This window comes from Empidonax traillii, unplaced genomic scaffold (genome assembly GCF_003031625.1).
Source record: "Empidonax traillii isolate 1590-97213 ecotype Southwest subspecies unplaced genomic scaffold, ASM303162v1 scaffold447:size986111, whole genome shotgun sequence".
NCBI classification, from domain to species: domain Eukaryota; kingdom Metazoa; phylum Chordata; class Aves; order Passeriformes; family Tyrannidae; genus Empidonax; species Empidonax traillii.
The window spans coordinates 588,898-608,463 of record NW_020955640.1 but is presented as its reverse complement, the minus strand read 5'-3'; the positions used below and the strand labels follow the sequence as shown (position 1 = coordinate 608,463).

Here is a 19,566-nt window from a genome sequence, read left to right as displayed (position 1 = left end):
TTTGTTTAAAGACTTACGGTGAGCAGCTCAGAGTGAGAGACGTGTTCTTATTTTCTCAGGAATGTTGTCATTTCTATGATTTAGGCTTCAAAAGGGAAAGTCTCTAAAACTGATATAGAAGTTGGATTCCATGCTTGATGTGCCCCTACCTCCCATGAGACCTTTGCTTGCTTGAAAATTTCCCATATATTGAAAGTCAGTGTGAAGCTAGATGGATTGGTGCAATAGCACTAACCTGTGCCTGGATGTGGGTTTATCCCCTAGCACATTCATATGGTATGTGCCAAGGTTACTGAAAAATCAGATGCTGTCAATAGAGAGGCCTCTTCTGCCACACACCTTCCTTTTGTTACCAAAAAAAAAAAAAAAAAAAAAAAAAAAAAAAAAAAAAAAAAAAAAAAAAAAAAAAAAAAAAAAAAAAAAAAAAAAAAAAAAAAAAAAAAAAAAAAAAAAAAAAAAAAAAAAAAAAAAAAAAAAGGCAGAAAAAACCACCTTAGGAATAAACCCCAGCAAGTCAAAGCAGCCAATTAATAAAAGAAAGAAGTACTCTAGGTCAAGGAAGATGAACTGACCCCTCTCTCCAGAGAGGCTACTAAACTGCTAGAATAGCTGTTATCTCAAAGCTTATGAATGACTCAATCACTTTTTGTTTTGAAAACATTTCCTGCTACAATAGACTATTTGGCCCTGGAGACTTTGTTTTCTCTGTTTTTCACTGTCAGAAAGTGCATGGATTTGCATTGCTTGTATTGGCACACCCGCAGTCAGCAATATTTTAAATATCATCAAGGCACAGGGAGTCAATGGCATCAGTTGAGACTGACTAGAAAATTATTTTTGTTAGCAACTTTTGCCAAGTGCATTTTCTTGAAAAATGCTACCCATTCCTATAGTCAAGGGTCTGCTCAGCATAACTCTGTTACCTGTGAATACCTGGGCTTCTTCTGAATAAGACACGGTAGTGGTAGCGTGAGTTCCACATCTGCTAACTAGCCCCACCTTTTCTGTAGTGTTAGCTCATCTGCTTTTACTCCATACACAGTATGGAGATACTGGAGTACTGGAGGATATGGAGTGCAGCACAGATAGGCTCCTCTGGATAAGCTTCCACAGTGAACTGTATCGTGGGTTGGTAACAGCAGCTGTGGGGCTTTAAGATCGCAGTTCTCGACACATCCTAGCAACCAAAGCAGGCACAACCAGATATACCAAGGCAATAAAAACTGATTTAGTGTTGTACTCTTAATTGTTTGATCTTTCCCTAGAAGCCCATCTTACTCTTCCCTTCCATGACAGCAAGAGCATGAACCTTTCCAGACTGAAGAACTGAAGCCAGACCACATCACTGTACAGGAGCCACAGAGTGACTCAGCATCAGGGGGACATACATGGATGGCATGGGGAGAAGATTGTACCCCCTTGACATAGCATAAGGTCTACTTGAGCAGACTGGGGTCTAAAAATTATGCTTTCATCAAGTGTATCCATTAAGCAATATCTCTGGAATACATGCTCTAGAAGGTTAGGGTACTCAGTAAAGAAGTGCCTGGATTCTGTGCCTCACTCTGCTTATGCAGAATCAAAGTTCTCGTTTCATCTCTTTGCCTCGTCCTTTACCTATGCACGAGAACCTTAAGTTTGGGGTTATATGGGTGCAGCAGTGCTCTTAATTCCTTTGTTTGAAGTAACCCCACTTTGCAAAGAAGAAAGAAGTGTTAACCAAGAAAAAGAGATAAAATTATTTTAAACTAAAAAAGAAAAAAGGAAAAAAAAATTTGTCCTTGAAGACTTAATTAAGGTAACAGCTGGAATCCAGGCATGCTACACAAATGAGGAGCAGCTTACTTACCCTCTTGCTTCTTTAATCTTTAAATTCTGTCAGTACAAAACACTACAAGTTCTGCTGTAGGAGGAATACTTTCTTCTTCCTGTCCAATCCTGATCCATTTGTACTTCCCTTCCTACTCCCCTATACATTGGAAAGCAGGGACTGGGACAGTCTTAGGCAGTGGGCAGAAATCTAGTGTTCAAGACAGTACGTTTGAAGGAAGAATTTAAATCATACTTCTCACTCCTATATTTCTCCAAACACTGAATTCTTGTATAGGAAAGTGTCTGTTTCTGCTAGTATTAGAAGAAAGGAATGACTTTTTCAGTAACACTTGCTGTGTACTTAATCCCTGTGATACTTTGGTACATAGCTCTTGTAGCTCTTCATATTGCATTCTTCAGAGAATGAGCACATAAAGGTTTTAGGCATTAGAAAAAGGGAAAGTGTTTTTAAGTCTCTGGACCAAACAAACTGGATGATTGGTATAATCCCATAGGATTTTTGTGGGAGCACAAGAACTGAACCCACATTTCTTAAAATCTGAGCAACTGTTGAGGTTGGTGAACACCCTTCCTCTTTTTGGCTGTACTGTATATGTCTGCATGCTATGTGAATTGCCTGGGGCCGTATGTGGCTTCAGGTAAACAAGAACAAAACAGCCAGGATCCAAGATGTTCTAAAGGCTGTCTGCTTATCTATAGTGATAACTGAAGCTGTAATAATTGCCTTCTCATTATGACTGAGAGTAGGACAGCTGCTATGTTAACGGATCACCAAGCACTTGCAGAGGTATGGATTATTTTACTTTCTGAAGCCACCTGTCCCATACTTTGCCAAGTTACCTGCCAAAAAAAGCAAAACAGCAGTGCTTTCACTTGCTCTGTTTTCATCTGAGATTTATTTGTAATTAAAAAACTATTTCATAAAAATAGATTTATCTTTGATTTCCTTTCCTGCTTTGATGGGAAAAAAAAGGGGGGAGGGGGGAGGAAAGCAATAACCTGTCTTCAGTTACTAGTTACTGTTTCTGAGAATTCAGCAGCCCCTATGAAAAGGCTTTAAAAACATGGAAAGATATTACCTGTGTGCCTTTAATTACTTCAGAAAATTCACCATAATGACTTCTAGTCACAAGATTTCCTGACTGCAGGATTGAAATTTACTTCTTTACAAGGGAGTGCAAAAATACAGTGTTTGTGGTTGGGTTGCCCAGGAAAGCTGCACCTGCAGGGAAAGGCATGGGGCATGTGATTGCTTTCCGGAACAGTAGAGCCATTAGTTTTGTGGCAAAGGCCTAGAGCTGGAAAGATTGTGTTCATTGTGTTGCGGAATTGTTTGTTTGACTGCTGAAGCTTGCCATATGTGTGAAACATTTGTCTGCTTTCCTCTCTGTGATTACAGCTGTTTCATTAAATAAAGAGGGAAAGCTACAACATTCACAGTGTAAGCATTCTCATCTGTGGCCATTTCCTCTTAAAGCATCATCTGTCATATTCCTTCAGCAAAGGGCTACCACTTTAACCAAAAGGCATAATGCAACCGATATTTCTGTCTAAGCCACAGTTTTATCAATTTGTACCTCAGAAAGCAAATGCAAACCTTGGTTAAGCTTTTGTTATTGTTGTTATTTTTCTTTGCTTGTTGAACAAATATTGCTTAACTGTAATATAATTCATATTGAGTCATGATTACTGCAGAACTCATGAATGGAAAGCAGGTTTCTGAGCCCAATCTCAATAATTTTGTTCCTCACACCTTCTTAACAATGAGCTTTGCAGTCTGTTCACACATACATACTATCCACAGTTTGCACTACAGAGGGGAAATCCTCTGCTAGGCAGATCCCTACAGCCATACAGCCTGGATTTTTTGGCAGAATGGTGAAAAGTAGACATAAAGGACTAAAGAGATCATGCAAAATCCAGTAGGTCAAACCTCTGTATCCTAGGTAAGCTAATGAGAAAAAATACATGATCAACATGGCAGTGAGGACTAATGCAAATCAACCCAGCTGTCCTCAGCTTCTTCTTGTCTTTTTCTCTGCAGTGTGGGACTGTGAGAAACATCTTCAAGGCTTGTTTTGGTCGAAGATACAGGAAAGAAATAAAGGAAACAGTGAACAAAAATGTTCACACTACTGGGATAAATATCAAGGAAAGGAATGTCCGGGAATAATTAGGGATAGTTCTTCTTCCTGTTAAAGCAGAGCTACTGATAACTATGGATACATGACTACAGAAGGAAATATCATAAAATATGGTACTTTGGAAAGAGAATCCAGCCTTTTTATCTTTAATTTTTAACAAAAAAAAAGATATTTACTGTTCTGCACAGGTTTTTACATAACTGTAAAGACCTGAGCTCTGTTGTAATTAAGTTTTGTCGTGCAGTATGCGTTTGAGGTACAATGAGTCACTGGACAGTGGGGTTAATGTTCACAAAGAAATCCTTCTTGTGCTGTTTCTTGTCTATATGTCATGATTAAGCTTTCCCTTTTCTTTGTCATTTGGTCTTTTGCTTCTATGACTTGTAATAGGAATGTCACAGTACGAGAAGGAATCTCACAAGTTAAGTCCGGGCTCCCACTGTCATCAAATATTGCTACAACGATCACAATTGTTGCAAAACTGTGCAGTATGAATGCTTTGATGATGTCCAGTCTTAACAAATGGTTATAATTTGTGGAGTGAGAGTCCTGCCAGCTGAAATGAGGCTGGAATCCTCAACTGGAAATGAGGAAAAAGGAGAAGCCAGCTGAATAAAACTAAAAAGACCTTATCACATTGCAGCTGCTGCAATGTGAGAAAACCACTTATCTGGGAAGTAAAAAAGTTTCAAAAGGCTGGATGCTTGCAAAAAAATCTACTGCTCCACCCACATAAGGAGTGTGTGAAGTTCTAGTAGCTAATGACATAATTTATTGATTTTCTGAGACTAAAGGAGCTACTCTATAGCTGGCAGTTTCTATAAGTCAGCACATAAAATAGTGCTGAGATTGAATGACTTTTCAGGATCACCTGTCCACAAAGCCATCAGTGATTGCAAAGCTCTGCTGCTACCACAGCAGAATCAAACAGAAAGTACCTTATTTTTCCAGCATGCAGCTGGATTAAGAGTTTGATAGGACATTATGAGTTACCAATTCATCACACCAAAGCAAGGGGAAGAAACTGAAGCAGGAGTAACATGGGCTCTTTTGAATGGTGCACAGCACAGATGGTATAGAAACAGACTCTGAGAAACATGGCATATCTCAAGGGAAATATCAATGACATTCACAGGTACTGGGATCTCGCTGGGTTCAAAACCCAGTACTCTCTATTTGTTTAAAGACAAAACATGATCCCTCCACTGAGCTCCTGGTAACACGTGTGTTATCTAAATTGGAGGAAAAAGCAATCTTCAAATTATATGTTAATGTGGGCAAGTAAACAACTCCAGACATTGATTTGGACCTCAAAAACACATTAATAATTGCTGAGTCATGGGAGAGACCTCGTAAAGCTGCCAGGTAGGTGCAACAGCATCACACAGAAAAACAAGATACTGATCAGACAGGAGGAGTAAATGGACACTCTACAAGAGCATCCATTAAGTTGAGGAGACAGGAAAGAACTTGAATTTTACAATGCATAACAAACCCCACTTTCAAATTAAGTTAAATTCCAGGTTTATTGCATCTATATTTCAAAGTAGGAAAAGTTGTGAAAACCAGTAAAAGAAGAAAAGTTACAGAAAACTGGGAGTTTCTAAAACCTTTACTGGGAAAAGAATTCTGGGAAAAGAGCTTTCAAAGAGAAGAATTAGCTAAAATTGATACAGTATTTGCTAAAACTCTATGTTATGAAATGAAGGCATAAAGACTGGCAGAGAGAATTGGTTTCAATGGTCATGCTTACAATCAATCCAAGGTTTTAAAAAAATATTAGGCTCTATCCCAAAGTGATAATTGATGAAACTGCTGGACAAGACAGTTGGATGATGTCTTTCAGATGGAAATTAGAATAAGTTGAAACAGAGGAAACTAAAACATATACTTGAAGAAAAGGCTTCCTTAAAACACAGCTGTTTCAACACTACTGCAAAAGAGAGACAGACCACTAGATGCATAAAGGCAGCTAAATGTTGTAAGATGGAACCTGTTACTGTGGCAGTAATAAAAGCTGGGCTCACACCCATCTCTGTGATGATTTCAGGAACATCAGTAGCATAGTATAAAAAATCACTATCTGTAATCCACAATTAAGGACATATTTGCCTTATTAATTGGTGCTAAGAATTTTCTTAAGGTATACTCAATCTAATACTACATAAAATGGAGAGTGAAGATAATAAGAAGTAGTGTTAAGAAACAGTAGTTTACCAAGGTATTTTGCTGTAAACCAGGATGGTGTTTTGAACAAATGTGCTGCCTTTGCCAGTAAAGATACCTTGCATTGCTTCTCCTTAGTGTGACAGAAACAGGAACTTTGTATGCACTAAAAATTCATACTGAAATGCCCCTTGCCTTTGCTTGTAGGACTCTTACCTCTGCCAGCCTTTATTATGCTCATGTTGAGGGAGAAGCCCCCAAATGCACTCTAGGAATGCAAAAGGTTTTGCCAGGTCACTGTCTCTTCATTTAAATGTTCACACAAATAAGGCAATGGGCATGACCTTTTGAAAGCCCACTGTTATGCCATTCATGCCCAAGAGTCAATAGGAAATCTCAGCCTATTTATTATTTTACCATTTGAAGCAGGAGATAACAGTAAGCAAACAGCAAAAACGACAGTCTACGTTTTTCGCCATAGGATGAGTAAAACCTCAAGGAAATTGGAAATAATTAGTTCCACTGTAAGCGACAGACTCCAGTATGAAAAAGGACTACTTCATAACTCCCCAGTGGCCACAGAGAACCATCACATGGTATTTTTCATAAAATACTCAACTCCACAGGAGGAGCTGCTACAGTTTTTGCTTGCCCTTCTCCTCAGAATCAGACAGAGAAGGGGTGAGGCTATCTTACCACAGGAGACATAAAGAGCTCAGTAGATTTAATCTGAATGCTGCCACAGACACACTTGGCATCTAGAAATAACACTGGGGAAAACAGAAATGCCAAGGGAAGACCGGAGAGCAGCATTGACAAAGAACAAGTATATATTGGCAGTTTACAAACTAGTATAAATTTTCTGATAAGGCCAGTGAAAATTAATTACTTATTATTTGGCAGATAGTTAAGTTCCAGTTTATAAAAAGGACATTAAGGGACTTAAATCCTTAAGTCCAAGTCTCTCAATTAGTTGTTCCTTAAAAGCACCTTATGTCTGCCATTGCTTTTATTCATTGATTCAACTGTGTCATCATCATGGCTGGGCTTCGCAAACGAAGATTTGAGAAGGGCTCTACCCATGCTTGCTGCAAGCTCACCGATAGCTAAAAAGGCCAATGCAAGATAGACAAGTCCAGTTGCAGAAGGTGCAGAAAGACTCCCCAGGTGATACAGACAAGACGCGATTCTTTCTGCGTTGTCTTTTCTCCTCGAGAGTGATCCTGCGTGTGTTCTCAAAAGCAGCAGCAGCGTTATAGATGGTGTGTCTCCAGGCCTCCCGATTGAAGACCAGGGTAGACCAGTGGTGGTGATCAATATGGCCAAGGCTGAGGGATTGTTTCAGGAGCTGAGGGATTGTTTCAGGAATTCAACTGTGTAGGTCAGATACAATTATATTAAAAAAAAAACAGGTAAACTGAGGCAAAATCTGCTATTTATTTCTGAAATATTAGTAGATGTATACCATATGTCTACACAACTCTACATACAAAGGTTTATGGCTTTATTTGTTTTAAGAGGGCAATACATTTATTAAAAGGTTGCTTAACTGTGAGCACTGCTTATGTAGCTCAGTTCATAAGAACTCTCATAAGAAAAACAAAGGAGTAATAAGCTAACCTTTCACGGAATAGAGACTATGTAGGTTCATTAATAGAACTGTGATTAGACTTCAGTAGATGCATGGTCAGTATAGTCTGAAAGAGCCAGTGTGGATCAAATACAACCTGAATGATGATGAAACTGTGAAAAATTGTCCTCCTTTATGCATGGCAGGTTCTAAACAGAGTACGGATCACACAGATCACAGTTTTTATTCAAATGTTTGTAATTATTTTAACAACATCATATTATTGTCCTACCATCCTGCCATAATAATAACAACTGAAAGTTTGATCCAGATATTTAGCAAGCAAGGTATATTGTGAGTCCAAATGTGCCCAATAACAGCCTGCCAAACCACACAACAGCCATTTCCCTGGGTTTATCAAGCCCCTTTGAAGCTCCATGGGAGGGCACGCAGCCATCAGGTCCATTACTGTCCACACTGCTCAACATCTGCAGTGTAATTTATCACACTACAGTCACATTGCAACCATTATTTGAAGCCTTGCTGACACATTTACTTTGAGAAACCACAAGTCTATTCAGCAGAGTCCAAAGACAAGTTATTAAGTCAAAACCAAGAAGTTGACATTAAAATACCAGTAAGAAAGAAAAAGTTATTAAAGAACAAATTCCATTTTTCACCGTAGTGGAATAGCCCACTGTGCATCGGAGCCATGCTGGTAGAACAAAAAACCTTTGCAGATAGGTTGGAGAGATTCACATACAATAGAACAACTGAATTTGTATCATTTTTCTCAAATAACCTGAGTTATGTCCTCACAATATGTCAAATAATGACTGAAAAACACAGCTACAAAGAAGGATACAGTATTTTCAGTAGGACAAGGTTGAATGTAACTGCTTTATGGGAAATGAGCAGCACCAGATTGAAGTACAAAATTCTGTAGATGAGTAGCAGATGGCAAATGAAGGCATGCAAATACATGCATCTCATACTAAGTCAGGCTGATAATTAACTGGAGATGTGTGTTCTGCTTTTACAAGTTTTTGCGTTGGTAACAATTTCCTGTAGGTGATCATAAAGAGTTAAATCTGAATCAGATATTATTCTCATATTGTTCTCCCTTAACCGCAAATATTTGCATATTTTTAAAGCAGCCTATTACTTCAAAGCTCACAGGAATCAGGCAGGGCAGCCCTACAGGTGTACGTGCAAGTTTGTACACACCTACAACCCCACAGTATTCAGAAGTCCTGTAAGAAACAACTTCTCTTCATATTGACTTTGTGGGCAAATTAAGCACAATTTCAGCCAGATTAACATAAATATTTTTGGACTGTGATTAGAGGAATTCATGATTAGGAATACACAGCCATTTTAAAGATCCCATGGTGTTTTCTTCGGAGCCAAAAGATACAGCGCGCAATAGTCAATTAAACATCTTCCTTTACTGTGATTTCATATATGCATCAGAAAAGCACAGAGCTTGCTGTATGTGGACTCTTACATCTGCATCGGCTTTTATAAAAGAAATTTACAATTGATGTTTATTCAGGACATAAATCCAAATTAATGCACTTGGAACAATGTGTTCTTGCTCCCATTCACATAATGAAATTTGCCTTTGACTTCAATGGGAGCAGTGCTGGGCTCTCCACAGCTACTGATTATACATGTCAATATTAGACTGTATTTGAGTGATGCTGTATTATGCATAAGAATAAACCATCATGGAGTTGTTGTGAGACAGCAGGCAGCATAATTACATGAATTGCAAGAGAAATACACAGCAAAATATAGCACTATATATTAATAGCCCATTTCAACCTTCTCTTATAACTGGACCTTTGTTTACTTAATTGGGAATTATTATAAAGTTAATAATTTTTCTATTTATATTTCTGATGATGGCCTTCTTCTGAATGTACGTACACTGAGAAGCCCTTGTTGACATGACTGAGCAGGATATTGTATTTTATTAAATTTACTTTGGAGGCTTCTGACACCAATTACTAGCATGTTTGCCGTCCCAACCACATTGAAAATCTAATAGCAACATGATCTCAGAATAATACTGATATGCTGTTCCTGCATGAAGAAATCACTGCCACCCTGTTCTAGTAGACTAGAGGAGGCCAAGATACACTTCACTGTAGTTTCAGGTAAGGGAGACTGATCTTTTTTCAGAACTACATTCATTTAACAGGATATTAGAAAATACTGCCCACCTTGTATCCACAGGAGTATGAAAGAAATATGTGAAAAATGTTTTTATTAATTTCTGCAAACAATAATCACAGTTCGTACAAGTGCTATTGCTATCTGAGGTAGTATCAATCTTATATATTTATCCCTAAAATAAGGAAACAGTCCTAGTCTTAGTTCATAAATGCGGAAAAGTTGCACAGAGATACCTAGTGACCATCCCAATTCTGCATAGAATGGAGGGGAGAAGGAAACAAAGCCCCAGCTCTGAACTCAAACTGTATTATAATCTCTCTTCTCATAAAGAATAAAAACCTATTCTTGCCATGTAATTATTAGGATATAAGCCAAGTTTTAGAAGTACTCAATCAATAGGAGAATTTCTCATCAGATTTCATAGCTCATCACAGCTTCATGATACAACTTGAGGTTCAAAATGAGTAACTAAATTTTATCAGTTTACTCCAATGCAAGATCCTTCATGTTCTCACAAGATATAAAAAGTTCCTCCAGTTTAAATATCTAAACTGTAACAGGACATAATAGTCTCAGGCTGGATTAGATCATCTGAATCAACCTTGATGTTATAGAAGGCTTCCAAATAGGTATTTGGCAGCAAGGAGTGTTAATAGCGGGGAAAAAAAAAAAAAAAAAAAAAAAGAGAGATACTATCTCTCATGTGCAACAAGTGTCTCGTGATTCGGTAACAAAGATACACGGTCTCTCGAAAAGCAATCTCGTGGAAACTATGTATTAGGACTAGCTAATGATTGACTTGGTATTTACAGAAGGCTTCATTAAGCCTTTCCTGCTGCCTGCTTCCTACTTTGTCTTTTCTGTCGTTATAAAGTGACAGCTTTCCTATGTTATAATTACCTATTCATAGATGTAGTTTCAGAAATTCACAAGAACCTGCAAATAAAACCAGCGCCATAGCTAATTACCACAATATTTTATTATTAACAGAAATGTATATAACATTCCAATATAAAAGTGTCTTTTATAAATATTTATTTATTAAAACATTTTCAAAAGAAAGTGGCACAGGAAGCACCTTCACAACATTCTTACCTTTAGTTTAGTATTATTAACTTCAGTGGACATGGTGAAATCTATTAATGAGCATCTCCAAGTTCAAAATAAGGTCTGTAGCAAATATAGTGACAGAATCAAGGTGACTCATCCTAAAACCTCACTAATACTTGGCAAGTATTTAGTTAGAGCTACCCTACATTTACAGCAATTGTATTGAAAACAGTCTAAACTCTGATCTGCAAACAGTCTATCCTATGTTTTCCAAAGTCTTTTTTAAATCAGTGCCAAGTTTGCAATAATATGATTATGTTTTCAACCAGGAAATTATATGTTTTCAGGACTAAGGTGGTATTTTCTTTCTTCGAGTTTCCTTGTGTATTGTTAATATGAAAGTTGCAACCTTTAAACTGCATTATGTATTAAATTTGTAATTCCTAAACTGAAAATCAGAGCTAGAGAATAAATGAGATTTTAAAGGAGCGAGGAGGAGATTAGCAAAGATATGCAAGCAATATATCAAACAAAAAAAAGGAAGTAAAATCATAGAATATATTGAGTTGGAAGGGACCCATCAGAATTATCAAGTCCAACTCAAAAAAAAAGTGGAATGAGGAATAACTGGAAATTAGTAACTCACAACTGGATAAGGTAATCAATTCCTTTGTTTTCACTGAGGTTTTAATTTTGTTGAGAATAATGTGGGAATGTGGGGTTTGACTATGCAGTGTGAGAACAGCCACAGTAAAAAGGCAGAAGAGTAGAAACTCTGCCACAGAGTTTTCTTGCTTCAGTACCTGGTCGATTTGCTGTGTGTCAGAGGGACTGTGGGAGCGTGGCCTCCTCATGTCTGCATTCAGGGCTCGCTTACCAGGCAGGAGGCTCACACAGCTGATCCTCCCTCACAGGCTGCCTGGTGTCTCAACCTGCCCCGATGCAGCACAGGGGCCTCTCTCCCATGCTGCAATGCCCTATGTGAAAGGCAGTGAAAGTGCTGCCCCTGCCCTCCAGCCATCAGCACTTGGCTTGGCAAGGAGCTGTCACGGAGGCTGCAAACAGGGCAGAAAGGGAAGGGGTGTGCAGTGGCCACACCAGTTTTATGGCCTCTCCATGTCCATGGGAGCCCCAACAAGCCTCAGGCTCAATTTTATGAAACAGTATTTCATGCACAGGCAATGAAAGTTCCTAAGACGTATGTACAGAGGAAGCTGTGACCTTATCTCTTCTTCGTATCTCATCAGAGTGCACTCACCGTTCTCACTCTCCCTCTCACTCATACACCCCAGACATAGCTGACCTATAAAACTACAACTACAAGCAAGAATGCAGCTGACAAGGAAGCTGCCTCTTCCTCTTTCTCATGCACCTTCGCAGAGCCGGCAAAGATGGATGAGCTGCCTCTGCCATGGGAGGAACAACTGTCAGGGCTTCCTTTATGGGACACTTCTGGAGATCTGTAACCTGCCTAGCTCTGAGACAACTCAAATGTGCCGTCCTCCATCCTTGGTGTTTTCCATTATCGCACTCACTGCATGGGATAGAACACCACATATGTAGTATCTGATAAAAGAAAGATAACAAGCACAATCTCAGAGTCATGATTGCAAGACAAATAACTGACAGAAGCTCACAGAAGTCAGAAAACTGAGAGCAACAATAAATGTTAACCAGACAGAAAATTAACTCCTGTGGAAATTGCATGATTAAAAGCTTGGGCAACTGTGCACAGACTCAACTTTCAAAAATCATGGCTGCAGTTAGAAAGAAGTAATCTAATACAACAAAACACCTATAGAGATCAAGTTTAATAAGTCAGCAAGTAGGATAATTTGCTTCATTTTGGCACTGGAAATGATTTGGGGCTGCTTACTTTAGGAGTGAGGAAGGTGGGGGATGGCAATGACAGAAATATATTTATATATTATGAATCTATTTATATATTATACACACTGTTATTCAGTTTTTACAACTCAAAGTGGTTGTGCTGAGAAAAATAAGATAAAATAATGCATTTTTTGATTTTTCACACTTGCCCCTTCCTTCAAGTATTATGTCCTCAGCACAGAAATTCAGTTGGGACCAAGGAGCAGTCTGAAGAGGACTGAGAGGTCTGCTGCACTGGAGCAGGGTAGAAGTGAGAACTAGGCTATGACTTTAGGAGCACATTAAGTACCCTTTGAGTGGATGGCTGTGAATAAACAGCTGTAGTATCATCATTCATGTATTTTTTAAATTTAGTTATATTTTAATTTAGTTACTTAGATGTGCTCAAAGAAGTGTAAGAAGTTATGGAAGGAAATAATACATTTTAAAAAAAATATACTGGTAACATTGCAGGCGTGCTGCAATGATTCCAGAGGTTGTTGAGATATTGTATAATGTACACATCAAAAATTTAAAAAAAAAAAAAAAAAAAAAAAAAAAAAAAAAAAAAAAAAAAAGGCAGTAAGCAAGTTAGAGAACCTTTACTTTAACTGGTGCATGAGTTTTGGAGTTTTAAAGTTTTCAAGATTATCTGTTATCTTGAGGGGTCGAGTCTTCCTTGACGAAAACGGAGAGGACTCAGATGAGTGCAAGTGGGAGTCAATGCTGTAAGGAGAAACTGTAGGCACCAGAGGACTCTCAGCAAATTCCAGACCTGCCTGAAGCTCCCTCAATGAAGGCGGGCAGCGCTAGCCCCGCTGGCGATGCCTGGGCTAAGAGCCCGGCGCAGGGTCATCGCTGCTGGCGCTGCAGCTCGAGGTGGAGGGGCGAGCCTGGCGGGCCGAGGAGGAGCTTCAGGTGGCCTTGGTAAAGTCAGAAAGGTGTCAGCAAAGCATTAGGAAAGCCTGAGGGGTGCCAGGAAGGGTCGAGTGGCCGCGGGGAGCAGAGGTGGCGGAGCGTCCGGGCAGGGGCGGTCGATGCGGTGCAGCCGCCGCTGCGGGCCGTCAACGCCCCAGCTGCTATGCTCCGGGTCGGGATCGGCGCTTCGCCACTCCCCGCACCCCTCGGGTGGCCCCACGGGAGGACACCGGGTGCCTCCCCGGGACTCCTGGGTTTGTGCGCCAAGCGCCACTAGCCCCCTCCCAGGCTTCCCCGGCCCCGGCCGCTGCCCCCACCCCCTCGGCCTCCGCCTTCCCCTCCCCTTCCCCTCCCGGTCCCTCCTCCCCGCCGGCGCCGGCCGCGCTCGCCTCGGCTGAGTGGCGGGTGCTGCTGCCGCTGCCGGCGGCGGCTCCGGGAAAATGTCCGAGCGCGGCGGCTTCTACCGGCAGGAGCTGAACAAGACTGTGTGGGAGGTGCCCCAGCGCTACCAGAACCTCACCCCCGTCGGCTCCGGTGCCTACGGCTCCGTGTGGTAGGTGCAGGGCGGCGGCAGCGCGGCTGGGAGCCGGCAGGTGCAGCCGGCGGGGATGGACAATGCTGGGCTGGCGGGAGGCTCCGTGCCCCGCCGGGGGTCGTGTGAGGGGAGCGGGGGGACCCTGGGGCGGCGGCGGGGCGGGGCCGTGTCCGCCGGGCACGGTGGGAGCGGCGCCGGGGCTGCCGCTGCCCGCCCCGGCCGCGGCCCCGCGGGGCCGGGAATGCCTCGCCGTAACCCGGGGCAACCGCGCCCGCCGCCGCCCCGGGGCGGCCCCTGCCCGCCCTCCCGCCCCTGCCCAGGGACCGCTCCCCGGGATGTGAGCGGCCCCAGGGGCCGGCAGCGCCGAGTGACCGCCCGCCGCGGGGCCGCTGCCGCCCGGCGCTGCTACCGCCGGAGTGGGAATTGCCCCGAAGCCGGGAATCCTGCGCAGTCATGGCGGGTCCTGGCGGGGGGGACGGGGAGGCAGCAGTGGGGCGCCAGGAAGCGCTGCCGGAGCGGGTCCGCCCGCGGCCCTTGCGGCCGGGGGTGAGCGGGACATCCCGCAGGGCCCCGGGGCATCCACGGCGCAAGGAGGGGAGTTCTGTCCGCCGAGACAATGGGAGCAGCCCCCGGAGCGGGGTAGGCTGAGGGAGGACACAGGGGGCTCACCCAGTGGTTTTGGGAGATAGCAGATTAGGGCAGATCCGCCCAAGGGCTTCGGAGCCTTAAGGTTGTATAAGGGTTTACCACATCTTATCCTAAAACGTATCCCTTTCTTTGGTAATTCCTACGTCAGGTTTACGCTCTCTGGAACTCCCAGTGCAGATCGGGCTGTTACTTTAGTATTTGATGCACGCCTTACTACAGTATAAAAGATTTGGATCAATTTTTGGAAATAATAGTGATGTTTAAGGGGTTTCTGGAAAAGAGTTGTGTTTCTTTTGTAAGCTGTGTACATGAAATTATGTAAAATAATTCATAATGGGCCTTTAAATTGAAGTACTAAACAAAAAATTTTTGAAGAACTTTACTTTTTGCCGTGCTCTAAACTCATGCAATAGTTCTCACTTTTTCTCTCTTCATACTCTTCATAACCAGATAACAGAGAACATTTATGGAGTTTTATATTTGTTGCTTCATTCCCTAGGTTTGTGAAATGTCCCAGTTACATGTAAACTAGGAATATGCATTTTAAAAACCTTCAACAATCAGCAGAAACACTCAGGACTAGTGTAAAGTATCTTTGAATTCTTCTCTTTTTTTGTTATTTCTGATTTATGCTTGCACCAGGGAAATCTAGGCAAATACCATGTGAGTGTTGGTACCTGCCATTGTAGTTAAGCATATAGTACTGTGACGGTGTCTGTGAATAGTCTCACAAGGACCTAATTTATTTAGACAATAAAAATCTTAGTTTGTACAATAAAAGAAGGGAAGGTAAACTAAGATATACAGTAACAGAGTAACTACTTTTTTGTTCCAATTGAAACTGCATTTCTGCTTATTTTCCCTATTTATGCTGACATAGTTTTAAGGGGAACACCGACTTTGCTGAATTTTATAATGAGATGTCAAGACTTCTGAGAAATTGCAAAGGAAATAAAAACTCGTCATGGTTCACTTGCAGCACAGCTGGTGCTTTGGTTTTTGAAACTCTCTGCAAAGCCAAGGAAATCCTAGTATTTCTATCAACTGCAAAGCAAAGGAACTGAGATATAAAATGGAGACTGGAAGATGCTATGGGAAAGGTTTACTCTAAAATAGACATTTAAAAATAGAGTATAGCATTAAATTATTGCTCTATATTAATAGCCTTGTTAACATCAATGAACTATAAACCCAAAGAGAAGCTTGAATATGAGGGAAAGGTACATATCTCTCTGAGAAAAGCCATCTATTTTTAGTGTCTATTGAAATTGATTTTTTTTCTGTCTGTGTGCATGTGCTTTACCCAGGAGACCCACGAGACACAACTGTTCCCTTGAGTAATATGCTATATTTCTTCTGTGAATAATTGTACTCCTATTCAGTAAAATGTCTAAAAACATATTCAAGTCTTACAGAAACCACTGGAATTAAACAAATTCTTAAGTGGTTTGATGAATAGAAGCCAAGGTCCTGAACTCTAAACAGTGACTTTAAAACAGGAACAGAGTTGTTGTAACAAATTTTTTCTACCTCAGTGAAACTGTTCTCTACTCCTACCCTTTTTTTGTTTCTGTTTTGTTTTGTTTGTTTGTTTGTTTGGGGGTTTTTTTGTTTGTTTTTTTTTTTACAGTATGATATTGGTCATATCCAATAGACTTGGGTAACTGAATTCATAACTGAAAATAAGAAACATATTGTAAATACTTGCATTTAAGCATCCTTTGCTTGCAGCTCAAAAGCAATAGAAGAGTTTGTGTCAGGAGGCTGTGTTTTGGCTTAATTTATTGACATTTCATAAGTCTGATAGAATTAGTGTTTGAGTTAATTGCAGATACATCAAGTATGCTATGGAGATAGATATCAGTGGTTTAAAACAGATCTACTTTTAGAGAGGTATCTATACCAAGCACAGTGCTTTCCCATTTCTTTTTCTTAGTTTTTATTTAGATGTGGAATATGCATAAAAACCAAATCTTCCTTAGCATTAAAAGCTCTACTGCTTTCTCACTCTTTTAATGACATATCACAAAGAACATTTCTTTTTAGAATACCTCCGGACTCAGCCTTGATGCCAAGCTGTGCTGCACTTCAGCATCTATGTGGAGCACAGAGAGATCTCTGAGGTCTGTCCCTTAAGTACTTCTCCCTTGCAGTACTTTTTGTGTTACTCATGTGTTTTAACTCCATGGAAGGCTTCCTCTTACCTGAGCTCTTTCCTATGACCATTCAAGCTCATGGATGTTCTGTCATTTGTCACAGTCAGATCTAACTTTTTTTAAGTTGAGGAAAAAAAAATAACACCCTGTGGAAGAGTGGGTGGTATGTGGTAGTTTAGTTACATGTAAAAGTATCAATGGCATCTTCAATGTTACATTTGGGTTAATTTCTCTCTTCTCTGGGTTTTTGTTTTTATTAGAAAATACCAAATATACACACAGAACTGGTTTGGTTTGGAGTGGTTTTCTTTTTTGCTATAGCTTTTCTGAGTTTTTTTTTATTATTAGAAAATTATTTTAACTCTTTCTTAACCCAAAACTCGGTTAAATTTAAAATTAAATTTAAAGTTTTCTAGAAAAGTGCATTTTCAGTGTCTATCCTCAAAGTTGGATTTACCTCTCACAGAAGTTAAAGAGCTAGTTGACTCTTAACAGACCAGGCACCAAACCTGCTAATTGAGAGTTTTGAAAACCCTCTGATGTCAAGTGTAGCATTTAAGCTAAATTAAGGCGTTTAGATGGGAAGCAAGCTAGCTTAGGTTTGAAGCAATAATCTTCATCTACAACTGTTTTGTTTCAGTTCTAGAGAAAAGAGACAAAATATGTCTCAGGTCAAACTGCATCTTATACTCTTGTTCCTTGTGACTCTGCCTTTTAAGTAAGAATTCTGTCTATGTTTGAATCTTCCGACTGTCTCAGTTATATTGTTTATAAACTGGACCTTTAGACTGAAGCATCTCTGCCTCTCTGTAGTGTTGTAGTGGGTCCACTATGGTTTGGTACATGGGCCACCTTTTCCTCTGGGAGCTGTCATTGATACCTGGCTTGAGAAAGAGCTTCTTCTCTTTTAAAGACTTCTTATTATACCACAAATTATGTAATGTGGATAGATTTTTGGTTTGCTGCTGTTTGGGTTTTTTAAAAGCCTGTATGCTTCTTTTTATGCAGCTTTTGTAAACTGTGTTCTAACCTACTTAGTCCTATTTTTGCCTGGGAGGGATTGACAGCATTCTGCAGCGTGCTGTCTCTGATCTTTCCGACAGGTTGTTTCCCATTAGCATATTGCAGGCTCCGTGTTATGCCCTCTTTGGAAAAAACAGACCTTGCAAGATGCACCAAAGTGAGGCCAGATCTTCTTCACAACCAGAAACTCCTGCACTGTTTCCTTGGAGGCTGTTGGCATCAATAGCACTTACACTCCCTCCCTTTTGATTTTAAGGGTATACAATGCCTAACACCAACTTAGATGGCATAACACATTTTTAAAAAGAGACCTGATGAGTCAAAATGTAATGGCACAGGCCTCAGATCAAGAAAAGCAGGAAAGCAAAGCCTGCCTTAAGTCATTTACATGATCAACATACCAGTATTCCTCTGTACTGTTAACTTTACGTGCATGCTTAAGATTTACTAAGTTTTTGTCCTGGCTAATTTTGAGTAAAAATGGGACAAAGTAGATGCTGTTTAGGCTATTGTTTTGCTTTGAGGAAGTACAAGTGGAAAAATAAAAGCAAAAGGCTTTATTCTTGAAGTTTAACCCCTTCTTTCCTGTCATCCACTCTGTTCTGTACTCCTGGTTAGATTGGACTCACAAGTATTTTGATGACGGTAGCTCGCAATACTAGAACACAGCATTGCTGATACTGTCCTTTTCATATCGAGAACCTCTAAGGAGATGCTGAGACAACTCAGTAGCATCTGAGCAATTTTAAAAGCTGAGATAAATTATCTTTGACAAAGACAGAAATTTCTTTATCCAAGGATTGTATTTGATGACTTCCATATTTTTTTTACGTAGCTGTAGTGTATAATTTCATTTGTGAGATCGGGTTACTGGAGTTATGGTGTGTGTCACTGTAACACTACGTGCTACTTTAAACAGTAAATGCTGAGATAAACTTTTAGAGTAGTAGTAACACACAGCTACTGTATGTAAACACAGCTGGAAAATGAAGGTGGTATAGATCTCTACAGGCTAAACACCATCCCAAATCTGTGTAGATTTCAGCGGACTCCCTTTGGATTGTTCTTTTGGATTAGCTCTTCTGTTTCCAATACAAATACAGGTGCTGAACTTCACCCTACATATGGTTATGTTTACTGGAAACTTTTCACACATTGTTGTTAAAATATTGTTGCCCAAGATCTGTTGAGAGTTGTCTATTTCTGGTATGTGTCATTCAGAAGGAAGGTATTGAAGTCTTTCATTAGTTTTGCAGATACTTACAATGTGCCCTGCTAAGCATATTCAAACACTTGCTTGAAAACTGAATGAGAGATGAAGGCTGACATGACAGTCCAGTCAGAAGCAAGACACCTCTTAAGACTGAATAAATGTAATAATGATACATAGAAACAAGACCTTGAAGGCAAGGTTGCAACAGAGAGGAGAATTAAATAAAAGGAGTTGCATGACCAATGTTGCAGCTTATAAGG

The 19,566-nt window shown here is 40.4% G+C and overlaps 1 protein-coding gene across 2 annotated transcripts in view; it reads left to right on the top strand.

Moving 5' to 3' along the window:
* The first annotated feature begins 14,089 nt into the window (after positions 1–14,089).
* MAPK11 (mitogen-activated protein kinase 11) overlaps positions 14,090–19,566 on the top strand; it is a 32,278-nt gene continuing 26,801 nt past the window's right edge. Inside the window, exon 1 of one of the 2 annotated variants that reach the window (XM_027894902.1) lies at positions 14,090–14,284. In XM_027894902.1, the coding sequence (XP_027750703.1) occupies positions 14,172–14,284 (113 nt within the window). In that variant the 5' untranslated portion in view covers positions 14,090–14,171. Of the gene's footprint in view, positions 14,289–19,566 lie in introns of both variants that reach the window. The other variant, XM_027894904.1, reaches the window with a different exon arrangement.